At 45.4% G+C, this 16,020-nt stretch overlaps 2 protein-coding genes across 6 annotated transcripts; one reads left to right on the forward strand and one right to left on the reverse strand.

Moving 5' to 3' along the window:
• Positions 1 to 5,588: 5,588 nt before the first annotated feature.
• LOC123093105 (protein CLT2, chloroplastic) lies at positions 5,589 to 12,026 on the reverse strand. The gene is made up of 10 exons (XM_044515014.1): positions 11,508 to 12,026; positions 11,122 to 11,267; positions 10,822 to 10,859; positions 10,348 to 10,463; positions 7,714 to 7,813; positions 7,601 to 7,636; positions 7,423 to 7,473; positions 7,134 to 7,257; positions 6,647 to 6,772; positions 5,589 to 6,349 (listed from the first exon to the last, which is right to left on the reverse strand). Exons 1-10 carry the CDS (start codon positions 11,882 to 11,884, stop codon positions 6,192 to 6,194), a joined length of 1,272 nt encoding a protein of 423 aa, XP_044370949.1. The 5' UTR covers positions 11,885 to 12,026; the 3' UTR covers positions 5,589 to 6,191.
• Positions 12,027 to 12,071: 45 nt separating this feature from the next.
• LOC123093106 (methyltransferase-like protein 2) lies at positions 12,072 to 15,291 on the forward strand. 5 transcript variants are annotated; one of them, XR_006445050.1, is made up of 10 exons: positions 12,072 to 12,362; positions 12,753 to 12,966; positions 13,087 to 13,217; positions 13,331 to 13,364; positions 13,488 to 13,563; positions 14,121 to 14,298; positions 14,428 to 14,514; positions 14,624 to 14,723; positions 14,879 to 15,111; positions 15,236 to 15,291. XR_006445050.1 is itself a non-coding variant. In XM_044515015.1 (9 exons), the coding sequence occupies exons 1-9, from the start codon at positions 12,072 to 12,074 to the stop codon at positions 15,016 to 15,018; spliced, it is 1,251 nt and encodes a 416-aa protein (XP_044370950.1). In that variant the 3' UTR covers positions 15,019 to 15,291. The 5 variants fall into 5 exon arrangements, 4 of the variants coding, with proteins under 4 accessions (XP_044370950.1, XP_044370952.1, XP_044370951.1 ...); XM_044515015.1 differs by having other exon boundaries at positions 14,879 to 15,291; XM_044515017.1 differs by having other exon boundaries at positions 14,891 to 15,291.
• Positions 15,292 to 16,020: the final 729 nt, after the last annotated feature.

The raw sequence follows: 16,020 nt of genomic DNA on the forward strand, positions 1-16,020 counted from the left end.
GCAGTCACCGAACCCGTACAAATGGAAACCCTTGGGGCGGTCACCAAACCCGTACACTTCAGCAACCATTGGGGGCGGTCAACGGAACCCATACAAATTGCTCTCCACAACTTAATTGGAAACCCCGATGCTTTCCCGGAGCTTTACACCATAATGACTGATATCTGAGACACCACCAAGCGTCTAGGGCGCCCAAGCACCCAAGAGGAACAAGGTCTAGGGTACCAAGCACCCAAGAGTAATAAGCTACTCAAACTTCACTTCCACATATCACTGTGGAGAACTCAAACCTATGCACCAAATGCAATGGCAAGGGCACACGGAGTGCCCAGGTCCTTCTCTCCCAAATCCCACCACAAAAACTAATTCTATGGAGGAAAAGGAGAGGAAGAACAAAGAAGAGAACATAAAGAACTCCAAGATCTAGATCCAAGGGGTTCCCCTCACTTCGAGGAGAAAGTGATTGGTGGACATGTGGATCTAGATCTCCTCTCTCTTTTCCCTAAATAACTAGCAAGAATCATTGGAGGTATTGAAGATAGCAAGCTCGAAGAAGGTCAACAATAGGGGAAGAACACGAGCTAGAAGTATAGGGACCATTGGGGAAGAAGGCCCCCTTAAATAGGGCCCCCCCCCCCCGGATCCAACCGTTATGCCCACATTCGTGCTCAAGCGGTACTACCGGTCTAGGGAGCGGTAATACCGCTTAGCACGGTCAAAATAGCCAAACAAGACAGAAAAACATGAGCGGTAGTTTTGCTAGGAGGTAGTACCGCTCGGGGGAGAGGTAATACCGCTTGAGAGGTGCTACCGCTTGGGGGAGTAGTACTACCTCTTAGAGAGGTACTACCGCTCAAGCAGATTGTGTAATAGAAGCATAAAATAAGCGGAAGCGGCATCAGGTGAGAGGTACTACCGCTTGAGAGGTGCTACCGCTCAAGCTGAAAAACTACCCAAGCAAAACAGAAGGATGCGAGAAGACCAAAACTGCCATAACTTCTGCAAACGAACTCAAGCTTGATAGAAAGCTGATGACAAGAGTTTCCAAATCACGACTGGAAAACTTCAGAAGTGGCAATAGATTATGCCTATGATATAGAGATGTGAAACCTCCATGAGTGAAGAACCGACATAAACTTCAACATCGAAAACATCATAGAAGATGCATATGAACTCCATTTTTGACGAACTCGAGCTTGTCTTGAAGATGACCATAAGCTCTAAAACTCATAAAGAGAAACACCAAATAAGAACCAAGAAAGATGATGCAAGAATGTCATGGTTTGAGCTCTATACAAACGATACGATCAAGCCACTCACTTGAGAGCCCCCATTGATAGTATGGCAATCGATGATATAACCCGGTCTCCCAACTACCACCATGAGACCGGCAAAATAGAAAACCTATCAAGGGAAAACCTTTGCCTTGCACATAGTCCACTTGAGCTAGATAATGACGATCTTGACTTCCTCAAATTGGACCACCTTTCTTGATTGTGTTGGCTCGATGAAGACTAGTTGATTGCTCACCCATACTCCACTATGGGTGAGCCACTCTTCGGCACATGTTCACAAGTCCATTGTCACCACAATGGACAACAAGATTCAAGCATGATCTCTTTGTAATGCTCCACTTGAACTTTCACACCGCAATCTTGATGACGATCACGACTTGATGTCATCCTCCATGGGATATATGATATCTTCCTTTTGATGCATGACCATGGAAACATGCCTAACCCCACAAAAAAACTCTCACATAGACCACGGGTTAGTACACAAAGCGTAATGGACAATGCTTACCATACCATGAAATCACTTGATCCCACTTGGTATATCTTCTACGCTTTGTGTGTAGATCAACTTAAATCACTCTTTGTACTTAAACTTGATCAACCTTGAATCTTTCCAACTCTCTTCATTAAGATGATGTCTTGAAGGTAAACATGAATGTTCGCACAATTTTCTTCTTCAAGACATGCTTGCAACATGCTCAACTCTCACGTGACTAATCTTTGGATAAATCCTTGAGTAGCACCTTGGTCAGCACACATTATTCTTCTAATAACTTTGAAACCAACAAATGGTCTTCAAGCAATACCTATGGACAAATCCTTCAAATATAAGTCAAGGCAACCATTAGTCCATAGAGATTTTCATCAATTACCAAAACCAAACATGGGGGCACCACATGTTTTTTCACACGTGGTGGGAGGCAAGGGAGGCACCCACCGCCGAAGATGCAGCTGCGGCCGTGCTCGTCCCGACGCTCCGTGAGGAGTACCAACTCCAGCAGAGGCTCTTCAGTATGCTGATCTACCACACCCTCCATGGCAACGAGCCCCGCCCCACGACGGTGACTCCGACGATGAGGGCGACTCCGGCGACTCCGGCGAGTAGATGTAGTATGCTAGCGTGTTAGATTTCCCTATGCTATGTTTAATTTCGGTTTGTAATAACGAACTCCCGTGTGGTATGTACCAGATGAACTCCCGTATGCTATGTATGTCGAACTCCGGCGATCTAGTTTTAAGCGCGAAATGCAAGTTCAAATATGCGGGCTAGGTATGCAGGATCTGCTCTGGCTCACCATCCGGCGGCCTGCAAAAAATGTTTTCGGAATACCATAAACGAGTTTTACGGGACGGCCGGTTGCAGGATCTTCTAGAGATGCTCTGACACCATGACATTCCAGTAGGGCTTAGGCAGTAGGACTCTGGTCCTGTTTAAACTCCAAGGAAGACATGGATGTCACATTCCCAATTTCTGGAGCGCTGTATGTAAAGCCTTGCTATGTTTTTTGGCCAATAATGAGAAACTTTCTGTTGTAGCACATTGCAAACCTGTTAATTTTCTCATATTTTCTAAAATGTCAAACAGATTCTTACAGAAGTGTGCATACAAAAATATGGTGAGGAATGTGGAGAGAAATACCACCGTGAACCTGGGTGACAGCGCACCCTATATACGAAAAATAATTTAGTAATTGTAAAAAAATAAAAAATAAAGTTCAAATCTTTTTCAGAATCAAACATGACGAAAAAGTCATTCTGAAGCAGGGCGATATTTTTATAAGCAGTACAAAAGATAATAAACGTCTTTTTTTAACAAGAAAAGGTGCCCAAAGCGCCAAACTTTCATTCAAACTCAGCTCAGGTACATAGTACAACATGAGCATATTAGACTTGGGGATTAACGACGAGTAATTGCATTGCATCCAAATTAGGCTGGTCACAGTGGGGAGGAACTTAGAAGTAACATCACACACTCCAATACAACTTTGCTTATGTGGCACGTATTTAATGAAGAGAGAGGTGCTTGTGGTAACTAGCTAAGTTACCGGAACATCACACACTCCAAGAAACAATGAGTCTATAACCTAATAAATACATCGTTGCATGACACTACATAGATGTTACTACCCACTATGGAGGTAGTAACATAGTCTAGGAAAGTGTGTAAATTACTAGCTTATGTTTTTGCCCATTGTGACCAGCCTTAGAGGGTGTTTGGATACTCTCTAGTCATGTGACTAGTAGTAGTCAGACTAGAAGTTTTTAGTCAGGCCCTGTTTGGAAGGTGACTACTACTAGTCAGCATTAAATGTCTCAGTATTAAATGTCCCTTGTGCAACACCAATTAGAGGAGAGAGAGGGGGACTTTAGTCAGTAAAAGTCAGGGGTGTTTGGAGGTTTACTGACTAAAGGTGACTACTACTAGTCTCTAGTCAGTAAAAGTTGGGGGTGGGGTGACTAGGGACTAAACTAGTTTCAGTCACCCACTAGTCAGGGGTGTTTGGAGGTTTACCGACTAAAGGTGACTACTACTAGTCTCTAGTCTCTAGTCTCTAGTGATCCAAACACCCTCTTAATCACGCGTGGTGGTGTACGCAACGGCCTAATTCTCATCGAGATATGTTGCGTTGCAGTGCAAATCATATTCTCTATAACACTATGTTTTTTTAAGAGCCCGCATTCAATTGAGTTCTCCAATTAAAATTGGGGATTTGACCGGGTCAATAGTTTCTCAAAGCTTTCTATTCAATTCTTTTATACTACCCCCTCTGTCTAGGTGTGTAAGTCATCTTACAGAAATCAAATAATCCCAAAATACTAAGGCTCGGTGCATTAACTTTTACCTCGTTTCTTGTTTCTTCACATATCAACCAATAAGAGACAAGGGGTGTGCATGCTTTTAATGACTTGAGACTATCAAATACGACATGCAGTGGTTGGTTCATTGCATGCAATGCTATTAATTAGCAAATAAACATTAACATCTCTCGTTTTCCCCTCCTCCTTAGTCACGGTGCACAACCTAAGATGACTTACTCACCTAGACGGAGGAGTATACACTATGCTTTCTAATTTTTAAGGCTCACAATTAATTAAGGTCTTCAATATGTAGAATCAGGTCACCCTATATTGGCCGGGTCAACAATTTCTCAAAGAGCTCCCCCATTCAATTCCTTTTTCCTATGTTCCTTAACTTTTGAAGCTCTACCATTTAACTGAGCTATTCATTTTGGATTTGGTTTACAATTTTGACCAGGCCAACGATTTTACAAATCAATAGTAGCAACCGACCTACAAAAAACATATCAATCCCACATACTCTTCCATCACATAGAATAAAGAAGCGCCACCATGTGATATTGTAGTATCAATATAGTATATGTAGCCACCGACGCAGAATTTTACTCACATAAATATACATTGGTTAGCGGATAACACAGAACCACACCACAAAAGGCCTATCAAATCACAACATTATAAATAAAAGTAAAACACACTCCATCATCTTCCCCATCCGCCAAACTAAATATTCCATCAAATTCAAAATATAAGCGCTATTCGTTTTTTGGAAAGTCAAATTCTCTAAGTTTGACCAAGTTCAGAGCAAAAAAATATCGACAACCACAATATTAACCAAAAAAAGTATGGAAAATCAATTCATGATGAATCTAATCGTACCGATTTGATATTGTGGGTTTTTATATATTTATATATAAATTTGGTCAAACTTAAAAGGTTTGACTTTTCAAAAACAATAATACACCTTATGAATATTTTTTGTAAGAAATCCAACAATATCAGTGACGCAGCAAAACGCGTCCAACCCTTGTAGTTCCTCTTGTTTCTCATTCTCTGACGGGTTCTGTCTCGAAGGAACGGGCCACGTAGCGGCGCATTTCCCTCGTGCTAAAAACTCGAATGGATCACCACAATCCGAACAGATAGATATTGATGCTATCGTACGTATGGCGAGAGGTTCCTTGCTGGAACTCCTGGGGTTTCCTGACAAGGACAAAATGCCCATTTCCTTGGCCCTCAAAAAGTGCAGCATGCGTTGTGTGGAAAGCCCATGAGCCAGTGGCGGAGCTCATGAAGAAATCTTTCACTACCCCTAAGCCCATTGCCCCTCCAGAATTTTGGCCCAAGCTACGCCACTGCCTGTAGGTACAGTTGCTTTCAATGCACATGTGTATAAGAAATCCGATTCTCAAAAAAAAAATGTGTATAAGAAATCTCAGCAAAAGGAAAGATGTCTACAAGAACCACACACACAAGCTAAAAATTCTAGTACCGGAGAGTGGACGAAGCAACCAACTCCGTCCTGTCAAAAAATTCTATATTTTTTCTCAAAAAAAAATCAATATTTTGTTAACTGAACATTTTCTCAGTACTTGGACTGTGAGGTAAATGGACAAGACAACCCCGTGTCTTTTGCGCTTGATGAGGATTTGCATGGTGGTACGAGTACTAAAGCATTTTCTTTTGGCAATACATTGACGTACAAGTAGAAACAACCTTTACACTGAAATGTGGATATGAATCATGAAAATAAATACTCCTTCCGCTCCATATTAGTTGTCACTGCTTTAGTATAAGATGGGAAGGAGTATGATTTGCAACCACATGAACACCGAGCTTCCGATATTTCCAAGCGCTCTCTTGACAGAAAGACTGAAGCTACTTGCTGGAGTCGCTAAAGAGGAGCTGGGGGCACCGGGAGTTCGTTATAGGCTAGAGCTTATTAGACCTGCCAGCCCGAAAAGATTTCTCTCAGGTTGCAGAGCGTCCCACTCTTCAGAAGTTCTGTACAAACATGTGCTGCTGACTGAATGCACGGTCTTGTATCAAGGTGCATCAAAAGCTTTCTGCCATCCTTGTGAGTATTTTGGTTTTAGATCACTCTGTCTTCACTTGATCAGCTGAGTTCTGAGGAAGGTTATATAGGAGCAACCCAAGCACCAAGACAGCAGCGCCGACCAAAAAGGAGGTGCTTAAACTTGTTCCTCCAGGCATGTATGGCAGAGGAAGCGACAGGACGTATATCGAAAGAGGTACTGCAGCGGAAGAAGGAATCAGAAAGTTAGAGATGAATATGATTGACCACACAGAAGAATCGTATCTAATTGTGTGTTTGCACGCACGTGCCAGGCGCTAGGTGCTTATTACTTATCAGGGCATATGTGCTAGCACAATCCTACGAAATGATTTGCATGCCAAGCTGAATGTTTCAATTTTGCAAACAGCTTCTTCTTGGCACGTTTAACTCAATACGAAAATCTGTGCCTCGCAGTCGTACGAACCATCATAGTGCTTCTTAAACTATTCAGAGGGAGTGTGTTTCGTTACTGAACCTGCTAATGTTGCTGTTAACGAAGCAACCAGTGCTGTAGACATCTTCACCAGATTTAGCACAGAAATGTTGAAGGCCATGTTCATGGTTATGAAGAGCAGTGGTAGCAAAGGGGCTCCAGGACAATCTGAAAACTCAAAACATCAGCACATGATTGCAGTATCATCAGGGAAAAGTGACTATGGCAGCCTCTCATCTTTACACATAGCTTTTACTAATCACTGGTCAAGGCATCAACGCGACAAACAAGGGCCCTTCAACATAATGAACTGCAATATATAGCGAGTGTTGTGTTCGTGTATGCCATGCATACAGAACAATTTGTCCAAGTAAATGTAAAAAGAAGAACGATACTTATTAGTGCAAGATTCTAGGGAAGGTTTTGTCGCCATTCAACAACAGATTTGAAGTAACACATGGTATACGGAGTACAAACAATGCTCAACTATTTAGCATCTGAAGATACTACGATGATGAGTAATACTCACCGTTCAGATTGCCACCAACATTCAGAAAGCATGCAGCACCACGGTTTACATATGCGGGGAGCTCAGTCAATGGAATGCCTTTCAAATTAGAGAGAAACGGCAGGAGTAGCAAAACAAAAAGAGCCTGCATAGTTCAACATGGCAGACTTGGAGTGCACAAAAAGGAGAAAATCCAATGGGTTGAGGAGTGAATAAGGATACCAAACAAGACGGTTTGAGTAACGTTCTTCTTTTCACCAGTGACTATTAAACCAACAATGTTTTATAATAGAGATGATTTTAAGCTTACCTGGAATCCTGACCCAAAAGAGTTGACCACAAATATGTCAGGCCGTTTTCCCTGTGTAAAAACAAAGAGAACTAAGCCCGTCATGCTTTCAGCTCAGAAATAGCTTAAAATAAGAACAAAAAAATAGGTACAACGAATATTCACATTAACTATATCTTGAAATTATTTTATTACGAACCTCAAGGCGTTTGGCACCATCAATGAAAACAAATTCCTGCCACAGTAATAACAAGACTTAGAGTTGGGATAACTGAAAGTTTCATCAGGGGTACACCAGCAAGTCCACTCAACCTTGATTATAGATGCACCAGCTTGACATGCAGATGAAGCCATCAAAACTGCTGGCCAAAAAAACTTGACATCAGACAGAGATGAACCACCATTTGCTCCACTGCATTCATAAAGTAAAAGCATGGCCAGGAAATTCTCAAAAGTCAATCAACACATAAAATGCAAGTATTCTACATTCATCATATTAGCCACATTATATCCATGTACCATACATGCACTACAGTGCTACCCTATCAGTGTCAAACCATGCTCATTTCTCAGTCCCCACATTTTGTTTTCCTCACTTTTGATCCATTATAATTTGTGCATTTTGTCTCGACCACTAACTGTACATCTGGAAGGTTGATCAGATGAGGCACAACGCTGCCAAAGCACCCAAGAGTTAAAGCCATATACAGGTGATCACATCACAAAAGCTTCCTTTAAGTTTTATTCCAATTATAACAAGGGTTTATGGTTATCAGAAGTATCTGGTACATGAGCCTAAAGCAGTGAGCCTTGCTGCAGAGAGACGCATCTACCGCACTTACCTTGGATGACTGACTACAATGCATACTTAAGTAACCAATAGAAGGGGTTAATCAAGTGTAAGTGCTGGTACTTAGCCACAGCACCTTCACATACAAATATGAGGGAGTTAGCTGCATGTCAGTGGAAAATTACATGTTAGAAAACTTACGGAAAATATCTTAGCTTATTATGCCCTTGATGCTACCGAGAAATTGGAAAGCAGAAAGAAAATACGATACTTTTGTACGAATTGATCGGGTTTATGCTAATAACTTTCCAACACAAATTCTAGTTACATTGCATTCTTTTAGTGGATGGAATCTAAAATATGTCACATAACAATCTTATTGTGTCCGAGTTCTACAATATAACCATTCCGATTCATGAAGGTGCTACAATAAATAGTTAGCAGCTGACAATTACGCCTTATCAGAAGCTTATGCGAACATGTCCAATACACAATACCAATGAATCCATGATGCCCAATATAACAGACAGTTGGAAACAATTCAGTTCAAATTATGTGAACAGTGATGTGAAGCACATAAAGTGATGGTTGGCGTCTATCTGAGCTCCGTGACCGCAGGGGATCCCCTCCTCCCTCTCGCTCCCGCGACGCGCCCTGCGCGCGCGTCTCGGGAGAAACCCTAGCGCCGCCGGCGGGCTTCCCCTCCTCCTCCCTCCTCTCCCTCGCCGCCGCCAGAGAGGGCGCGCCGGGCGAAGCCTGGTAGGCGCCGGCGGCAGCGGGGCTGCCTTGTCTCCTCGGCGGGGGCCTCTGGCGCGGGTCGTGGCGGCCGCCTGGGATGCGGCGCTGGCGGCGGGCGTGGCAGCGCGGCGGCGAGCTTGAGCCTGCTGGCGACGGCTTCGTGGCGGCGGCGTGACCGGCGCGGCGGTGGTGGGCGTGCCTTGGTCGCCAGATCTGGGTCCTTCGGCGCGGGTCGAGGCCGGATCTGGGACCTGGCGGCGCGGGCTGCTAGTCTCTGCCCCTGCCATGCCACGGCGGGTGGTGGTGCGACGCGGCAGCGGTTGGCTGGTGGGCGGGCTGGCCGGGATCCGAAGCTTCGGCGGCTGGACGACGGTGGGCCGCGCAGATGGGCTCCTCGGTGAGCTTCCTTCGCGATTGGTGGCGGCCCTCGGGATCTCTCCTTGCCGGCGGGCGGGTGTATGTTGGTGGCCTTACGTGGAGCTGCGGTCGCCGCCGAGGTGGGGCGACACCGAGTTGTCCGGTGGGGAGGCAGGCTGGAGGGACGGGAGGCGCCGCCGAGCCCGGGCCACCCGTCGCTGGCACAGGGGTGTGCCGGCCCGGATGCGTCCGCTCCCCCTCCTCCCCTGTTCCTCGGCCAAGTGTGGGCTGACGCAACTCCGGCGTTGTTCGAGGCGGGATGTATGCCGCGGTTTCTTCGGTCGGGTGCGCCCTTTGGCCCAAGCTGATCACTTTGGTCGGTCCTGGGGGTGTCTGGATGCAAGGCGGCGGCCCCGGCGGCGGGAGGCACGAAGTTCGTGGGCGGGACTTGCGCCTCGGGTGCGGGCGAGCGGCCACGGCCACGTGGGTGGGTGGTCGCTGGTGGTTGACGGAGCTAGGTTGCTTCGGAGGGGTGGGCGTGCTGGGGTTCATTACCTGCCCAATCTTGTATTGGCCGACGGTGGCGGCGTCCGTGGACACCGTATCCTTCCTGTAGGCTCCGTCGTAGTGGCCTTTCTCCTTCGAGTTGCTCCGGGTGAAAACCCGATCTTTGGGATCGGATGGTGGCGGCTATCGTGGTCGTTCCCTTCTTGGAGGCACCATCTTGGAGTCCTGGTTCCGTCGTTCCCGTCTCACCTCCCCTCGGAGGAGGTCTCTGGTGGCTCCAAGCAGTTCGTCCTCGCGCATTTGTAGTGGCTTGGTAGTCGTTGGGGTGGTGTGGCGGTGCCTGGCACCCTTGTATCTTGCCTTGGGTGTGTGTGTCGTGTGCGGTGGTGGCGTGAGTTTGTATCATGGTCTTTGTGGTTTGGTGCTTTATATATAAAGCGGGGCGAAAGCCTTTTTCGGTAAGCACATAAAGTATTGTTCATTTTTTTATGTGAACAGTGATATGAAGTACATAAATGAGTATTCCAAACAAGGCTAGATGTTCCAATGCATACCTCACTACTGATAGAATTACTCCAGTTGTAACAAGCAAGCATCCAAGAATTTGGTTTGCTCTATATTTCCTTCCCAAAACGATGACTGATAAAATAAGCTGCCATACCAAAAAAGACTGCAAAACAACAGCAAGTGTGTTAAGAGTACTGAGTCCGCACAAAATCACCGAAAGAAAGTACTAGTGGTCTTTATGCACAGATATTTAACCTAGCACTGCAGCCAGCAAGACTATCAAAGTAGTACGTCTAGAAAGCACTGAGATATGTAACAGAAGAACCTCAAGAGGGATGATTAGAAAATTGGAATAATAAATAAATCCAGGATATCGCAAAGATGGGATATGTATGACCAAGTTAATACAGGATTGAATATAAGCAGTACAAGAGAATGTTTGTACTTGGCAAAGGATATTAAATACTCAGAAGTGAAGATGTGAAAAATTTAGACCTGTCAGGCGAAATAAAAAATAGTACCTGAGACAACACTGGAATAGATGGCCCGGGTAACATAGCTGTGAGCATTGACAAAAATGCAAACACGGAACTCATTTTAGTTATGATCCGAATTCTGAAGAAACCATAGTTCAAATAATGTACTCCCTCCGTCCCAAATTACTCGTCGCTGAAATGGATGTATCTAGAACTAAAATACATCTAGATACATCCATACTTGCGACAAGTAATTCGGAATGGAGGGAGTACGTAGCTGTTAAGAAGTGCATTTGAAATACTTCATTCTGAAAGTAAAGTAGGGATATCACTATCAGTAATCACCTGCAGCAGCCATGCCTGACGCAACACCCATTGCTTCTAGTAAGCCAATTAACATGAAGCGCGATTTAGGAAGCGCTAGCATTTCCTTAGTGACAATACCTGCCTGATATCTTACGAAGAGAATAGAGAAGTACACTACAACATACCTGCAAAAATTAGGAAACAGTACAGGAGCATTTAGAATTAGAAAAATCGGTCTGTGCATTGACTTTACAGAAATCAGTGTGCAAAAAGGATGCGCAAAAAGAATTACACATGCATTCAGTTGGTATGAAACTCTGAAAGGGCTGCACTGCACATTGTTTTATACTACGTACTAGCGTGTAGCACCGGATGTAAATTTTGCTGGAATTGAGCTTAGATGTCCTTGGAAGAATCGAACTTACCCAAACGTGAGAACTTGGGCGAGGAAGAAGGGGTAGTTCTTCATCGGCACGAGGGCAAGCTTGTACAGCACCCGGTTCATCACCGCGAGCGCCACGGTGGCCGCCGCAGCCGCGGTGATCCCCGTGCCAGCCCCACTCCCAGCATCGCCTCCTCCCCCTGGAACCCCAACCGCCGCGGCCGCCCGCGCGCAGCGCGTCCCCACGAGCCGCCGCCCGCCAGCATCGCCACTGGCGGCGGCGAGGGCCGCGCGGAGCGGCGGGGGCGGGAGGGAGACGCGGAGGGGCGTTGGGACCCGCCGGCAGCCGTGGCGGAGGAGCGGCGGCGGCGGCGGCGGCGGGCAGGGGAGGGGGGCGGAGAGGAGCAGCGAAATTGGCATGGCGGTCGCCGTGGGGTTTGAAGATTTCGCGGGGGTTGGTTTCTGTGGACGGCGACACTGCCAGTTCGCAGGCCGCTGGTTGCTCTGGAAAGTGGGACCCACCGGCTAAGTTGCTGGAATTAAACCCCTACCTGCGGCCGACGCTCCCTCCCGACCCAAACCCTTTCGCCGCGGCGGCGCCTCTCCGATGGAGCCCTCCGACGAGCTCCGGTTGCTGGAGGCCACGGGGATCTACCGCCTCGCAGGCTCTCGCGCCGCCTTCCTCGACCCGGTGCGCCTCCTCGGCGAATCCTACCGGCGCTTCCGCCTCGTCCCGTCGGCGTACTACTCCCGAAGCTTCGGCCCGTCGCGGCAGGGAGGCGAAGCGCAGGCCGAGGGGACGGCGCCGTCTCCCGACCGGAAGAAGCGCAAGCGGAAGCGCCAGCCCAAGCCCCGGGAACTCAACGCCGTGGAGAGGATCGCAGAAGCGCGGCACCAGGTGACCATGTGGCACATTGGTTTAGATTAGTTTTTACTCATTTACTGCTGTTTCCTTCTTCTAACGGTATTAGTTAAGAGCTGAATCAGTGTAAAGGTTGTGGTCTGCTCATTCCTCCTTAGTGACATGAACTTTACATTTGGTTCATACGCAGCAACGACAGTAAACTAGAAAAAGTTTAATTGTGTCATCAGCAAACAAGAAATTTGGAATTGCCATTTTTTTAGGAATTTTTAGAGAGTGGCTGTTATTAACACCTGGTGTCTTGTTATGCCCTTCGTGAAACAGTCATAGTGTGCCTATACCAATTGGTAGAGAAAATAGGCTGAATAGTGTTCTACAGGTATTTTGATGTAATGTTTGGATCTCTTGTGGTGTTCCATTTGCTAGGAAGCAAGACCTTTGCTAATTAGCGCGCATAATTCACTCCTGGAGGCGAAAGATCTACTGGAGTTCCTTCCGGGGATGATCAGGGGAGATGAGTGCAGGCCAAATGTTGAAACTAGTTCTGAGAACAATTTTGTTGAGCTTGGGGGCTCATGGCGAGCACCTTTCTACGAGATGACTATTTGCTTTCAGAATCCTCATGGTCAGGACGAGGCAGGTAAAATAATCAAACCAAAAATTGTACGAGTACTTCTGCCTTCTTGGTGATCATATTTATAGAATTATAGGTATGAATGATGCATAAAAGTGCATAAAACCCTTCTCTACCATGTTCTAGGTACCTGTGGTGTCCAAAAGAGATCCAGTCCGTTATTTAATAGGATAGTCAGTGTTGAAGAAAATGATGAGGCAGAAGGAGAATTTCAGAGTAGACTTTATATTTTACCAAAACGAAGTTGCTTTATGATGGTGAGTTGATCATTCTTTAGTGCAGGCTGTCTCATCTAATTTCATCTAAGTGAACAGTCCATCCTTAATTCTTCTTGTTTTTTTGCATGATGCTGATGATACATAAACTGAAGACTGACTTCACACATGTTCGTGATCTCATTCCTGGTACGTGGAATGTAGCATAAAAATTGTTTTAATACGTGGTATAGATCTTGCTGTGCTTATTACGGTTCTATTGGCAGATGTACTTAATCCGTTTATTTTGTGGATGATGTCTTCTTTCTCCAGATAATCCTAATATAGGGTACAACCTTATAGTTATTGACCCACCTTGGGAGAATGGATGTGTTCGCCAGAAAGAAGCGTAAGTTAACTCTTCTAACTTTAGATTGTCGGGTCTTATTGATGGCTGACTTTCCAGTATTTCTCCTTTTTGTTTATTTGTGACATGCCTTAATTAAACTACACTGAGTTGTTAACTTTCTGCCTCTCTTTTTTACTAACTAGTTAAACTCTGGATTGCTTTGCTTTTTGAATGTTAGCACAGCTATGTGATATATGACCTATAATTCATGGTTCTTTTCATACTATTCCTGAATATTGCATTTGTAATTACAGCATTTCTTATTTCTTGAATCCTTCTTTTATATGTAGAGTATCTTTTGTGGTGTCCTATGATTTACTGGTGTTTATGATACACTGACCATGAACCATGTGTGCTGATATCATGTTCTCATGCAATAAAACCTGATTTGGGGATATGCTTGTTGGTAGTTTCATGAAAATTAAATGTTCTTGGGCTAAAACGGATCCATCTTCCCTATTGTTGTCATCTTTTTAATTGTAATAATCCCGTTTATGCATTGTCAGCTAGGCATCTTTATGAATTGCAGTTCATTTATTCAACAATTTATGCCCTAGGTATCCTACACTTCCCAATAGAAATTTGTTGTATCTTCCAGTTCAAGAACTTGCACATCCAGCTGGAGCGCTTCTAGTTTTGTGGATCACAAATCGGGAGAAACTGCGAAGGTTTGTTGAGGAGGAATTGCTTCCATCTTGGGGAGTCAAAGACCCCACAGAGTTTTATTGGCTGAAGGTTTGCAGCTAACACTCACGTGTCACCTTCTATCTTTCAATAATTATTTCATTGACACATTTGGTGATTTTACGATGGTTGCCGCTAGTTTTGTGCAATGTGGTCCTGAAAAATCTCAACAAATGACAGGTGAAGTCGGATGGTTCACTGATTGGCGATCTAGACTTGTTCCATCACAGGCCTTATGAGTGTCTCCTTCTTGGCTACATAAATGTTGTGAGTTCTTTCCTCTAGATTATTTGCCTTTTTTCTGGAATTTAATGTTTGATCTGGACCGTGTATCCTGAAATCGATATATTCTGTTCTCCTGGCTTTTTTCCTGCAGAATAGAGAATCTGAATCAGGATTGAAATTTAAGGTTGTACAAGGCAGCCAAGTAATTATGAGTGTTCCGGGTGCACACTCAAGGAAACCTCCTCTTCAGAGTATCCTTGCCTGTAATTTGTCACCGCCTGTCATGTCCTGTCTATTTTTTTTAGTTAATAATTTGCAACGAAGCATATGTTCTGTCGTAAATGCAATTCAGCTCTTTTTCTTATAGTTGCGGTGTGATTTATGTCCAATCCTTAACCTGCAAAAGAAATTCTTTCAGAATATATCCCTGGTCCAAAACCTCCAAGGTGCATAGAGCTTTTTGCAAGAGAATTGGGTTCCGGGTGGACCTCGTGGGGAAACGAGCCGCTCCATTTCCAGGATTCCATGTACTTCTCAAAGAAGTAAACTGATAGGCAAGAGCATGATATATGCACAGTTAAACAATTTCGTATCGACGTAATGCTTTGCCTTTCTAGCGTTATGTCTCGTGTGTTTTCTGTAAGTAACACTTTTTTTTCTGTTCTCTTGTAATTTCTAGTCATGCCTAGTATTTTACACCGATGTAGGAGTATTTAGCTTCTCTTATTAACTGATGGTGTCGTCGTGGCTTGTTGGTCTCAAGGTGCTGAAGAACACCTGCAACTGGATTAGTGTAATGCTACACTGATATTGGGCTACGATCTCCTCAACTGGTTGCCACTAGGGGTCAGAAACTGCATAGCAGTAGCTGATTGGCAACAAACAGGGTCCAATTTTGTCAAGAGTTGGTAGGTAGATAATCTAATCTCATCTGAGCTTGACTGAAGGACGATCCACATTACAATGCCGCTTCCCGCATAACTGTATTCTGCTTTCTGCTGGGTAACTCTCAGAGGCAGAGCCCGCTCTAGTGATCAAAATTTCCCGCCCAAAACTTGAGTTGAGCTCAAGGTCTCACGACTGGTTTCTGGTCCATTCTTGAAGGGAACGTTCCCGTGTAAATTGTTGATGCTCTTGGAGCAGAAAGACTGCTGCCTTCTGTTGTAGTAGTTGTGGGTTCTTCTCTGTTTCCTTGTACAGAGTGAGTATTTTCTCTTCTCTTCCAAGGAGGACTTGCCTTGAACAACAAAATGTCTACCGAGTAGAAGAAGCTGTTGTCGCTGCCGACGGGAACCACGTGCGTGCGTGGCGAGCCGCAGAGCCGGCTCAGTGCGGACGTGCGCCGCGCGCAAGCCGGATGGAGGAAGCGACAGGGAGGGGAGGTCCGGCTAGGGCTACGTGTGTGCGTGTGGGTAGCAGGGCGGTGCATGGCAACGCAACGCTTGCGCGTAACGGTACGAGGCGTCGGGCCGACGCCAAGCCACCCCTCCTCGTTCGTGCCGAGGCCGTTGCACCCGCACCCGACGGCGACGTCAAGCCCGAAACAAC

Source organism: Triticum aestivum, chromosome 4B, assembly GCF_018294505.1.
Source record: "Triticum aestivum cultivar Chinese Spring chromosome 4B, IWGSC CS RefSeq v2.1, whole genome shotgun sequence".
NCBI lineage: Eukaryota > Viridiplantae > Streptophyta > Magnoliopsida > Poales > Poaceae > Triticum > Triticum aestivum.

What these genes read in the sequence shown, in the direction of transcription:
- LOC123093105 (XM_044515014.1), bottom strand. Translation starts at nt 11,884, where the DNA reads ATGCCAATTTCGCTGCTCCTCTCCGCCCCCCTCCCCTGCCCGCCGCCG. An exon ending in CTTTTGGGTCAGGATTCCAG is followed by an intron (nt 7,258 to 7,422) that starts GTAAGCTTAAAA and finishes TGAACTATGCAG; the next exon opens with GCTCTTTTTGTTTTGCTACT. An exon ending in TGTTGGTGGCAATCTGAACG is followed by an intron (nt 6,773 to 7,133) that starts GTGAGTATTACT and finishes TTGAGTTTTCAG; the next exon opens with ATTGTCCTGGAGCCCCTTTG.
- LOC123093106 (XM_044515015.1), top strand. Translation starts at nt 12,072, where the DNA reads ATGGAGCCCTCCGACGAGCTCCGGTTGCTGGAGGCCACGGGGATCTAC. An exon ending in TGTTCGTGATCTCATTCCTG is followed by an intron (nt 13,365 to 13,487) that starts GTACGTGGAATG and finishes TTCTTTCTCCAG; the next exon opens with ATAATCCTAATATAGGGTAC. An exon ending in AAGGAAACCTCCTCTTCAGA is followed by an intron (nt 14,724 to 14,878) that starts GTATCCTTGCCT and finishes AACCTGCAAAAG; the next exon opens with AAATTCTTTCAGAATATATC.